Source organism: Mandrillus leucophaeus, unplaced genomic scaffold (genome assembly GCF_000951045.1).
Source record: "Mandrillus leucophaeus isolate KB7577 unplaced genomic scaffold, Mleu.le_1.0 Scaffold415, whole genome shotgun sequence".
In the NCBI taxonomy this organism is placed as follows: Eukaryota; Metazoa; Chordata; class Mammalia; order Primates; family Cercopithecidae; genus Mandrillus; species Mandrillus leucophaeus.
In genome coordinates, this window is record NW_012104421.1 from 1,932,640 (window position 1) to 1,934,456 (window position 1,817).

Genomic DNA, 1,817 nt, shown 5'->3' on the forward strand with positions numbered 1-1,817 from the left:
TCTCCTGACCTCGTGATCCGCCCGTCTCGGCCTCCCAAAGTGCTGGGATTACAGGCTTGAGCCACCGCGTCCGGCACTTTTTTGTAATTTTTAAAAAGCTTTCTGGCTTTCTTATATAACAAGATGTTTTATGCTTATGTTATATACTTTCTTACCCAGACCAGAATCAGCCGTTTCTCTAAGAAACTGTGGGTCCCTTTAGAGGGAAATGGCTTTGGAGACCACAGTCTAGGCACCGGGGAACCCACTGTTAATGAGAGAGTCTTAAACATTTTATCCTGATTATAATACGCATAACTCACAAAGTCTAGGTTGGGTCTTATTTCATTTCTTATTTTATTTGAATTATAAAAATGCTCTTTCTTTAATTCCTTCGGTTTTTGTTGCAATCAGTTGTAAAAGTGAGTTAAGTCAACAAAGAATATTAATGCAAAAGATTGCCCCATCAGTTTAGAGTTGTAGGAGGAAGATAATGTCACACAGTTTTTATACACATATATTACTATAAAGCATCTGAAATGCAAATATTTCTTATAAAATTTGAAAAAAACCTAATACATTCAGACCATTGCTCTCAATGTGATAGAGAACATGTTTTAAAGAGTCTGTTGATTAATTTTCTTTTTAATGATTTAACTTAATAGTATTTAAGATTAAGTATTTTTTTTCTTTTTTAGGTTTTCATTCATTAGCATATTCTCCTGCATGTAGCAATGGTCCTAAAATAACTGATTTAAAAAGGATAGATAGAGGGGCATTATCTCATTGAGAAGTGCTCTTCAGCATACAGATTTAAACAGATAATACTAATTTCTGTTTGTATTTTTTTTAAGGATCCTTTAGGGAAAAGACCCAATCCTCCCCCTGTTTCTGTGCCCTACTTGAGTCCTCTAGTACTCCGTAAAGAACTTGAATCTTTGCTAGAAAATGAAGGTGATCAGGTGATTCATACATCTTCTTTCATCAATCAACATCCAATCATTTTCTGGAACCTCGTTTGGTATTTCAGACGTTTGGACCTTCCTAGTAACTTGCCAGGACTTATCCTCACATCTGAACATTGTAATGAAGGTGTACAGGTAGGGTGCCAACTTTTATACTTACATTAGTATTGGGTAGGATGAGGCTTAACCTCAAGCTCCTGAAAGTATACAACAACAGTTGCTTAACAAGACAAGTTTATTTCTCTCTCAGTTAAAAGTTTGGATAAACAGTCCTGGAATGGTAAAATGTTAGGAACCTAAGATCCTTCTATATTTTTGTTTAGCTATGCATAACCTCCATTTCCAAGTTCTGCTTCTGGTCCAGGATGGCTGATTACCTCCAAGCTGTCACATCCACCTTCTTTCTATCCAGCAGTTAGGAGAAAAATGGATGAGGGAAGAGTATGTCTTTTTTCTTAAGGGATAGCTCCTGGAGTTGTAGATAATATTCCAACATACAGTTTCTTGGCCTGAACTCAGTTATTAGGTCGTATCTGTCTGCAAGGGTAGCTGGAAAATGTTGCCCAGGCTGGAGTGCCATGGTGTGATCTCGACTCACTGCAGCCTCCTTCTTCTGGGTTCAAGTGATTCTCTTGCCTCAGCCTCCCGTGTAGCTGGGATTATAGGCACCCATCACCACATCCAGTTAATTTTTATATTTTTGGTAGAGACAGGATTTTACCATGTTGGCCAGGCTGGTTTGAACTCCTGACCTGAGGCAATCCACCTGCCTTGGCCTCCCAAACTGCTGGGATTACAGGCGTGAGCGACCGTGCCTGGCTGGTAGCTATTATTCTTTTTTTTTTTTTTGAGACGGAGTCTCGCTCTGTCGCC

At 38.9% G+C, this 1,817-nt stretch overlaps 1 protein-coding gene across 1 annotated transcript in view; it reads left to right on the forward strand.

The window, feature by feature from the left end:
* DENND4C (DENN/MADD domain containing 4C) overlaps positions 1–1,817 on the forward strand; it is a 110,132-nt gene that overhangs the window by 88,148 nt on the left and 20,167 nt on the right. Inside the window, exons 27-28 of the mRNA XM_011992669.1 lie at positions 834–1,079; positions 1,268–1,282. Coding sequence (XP_011848059.1) covers positions 834–1,079; positions 1,268–1,282 — 261 coding nt within the window. The remainder of the gene's footprint in view (positions 1–833; positions 1,080–1,267; positions 1,283–1,817) is intronic.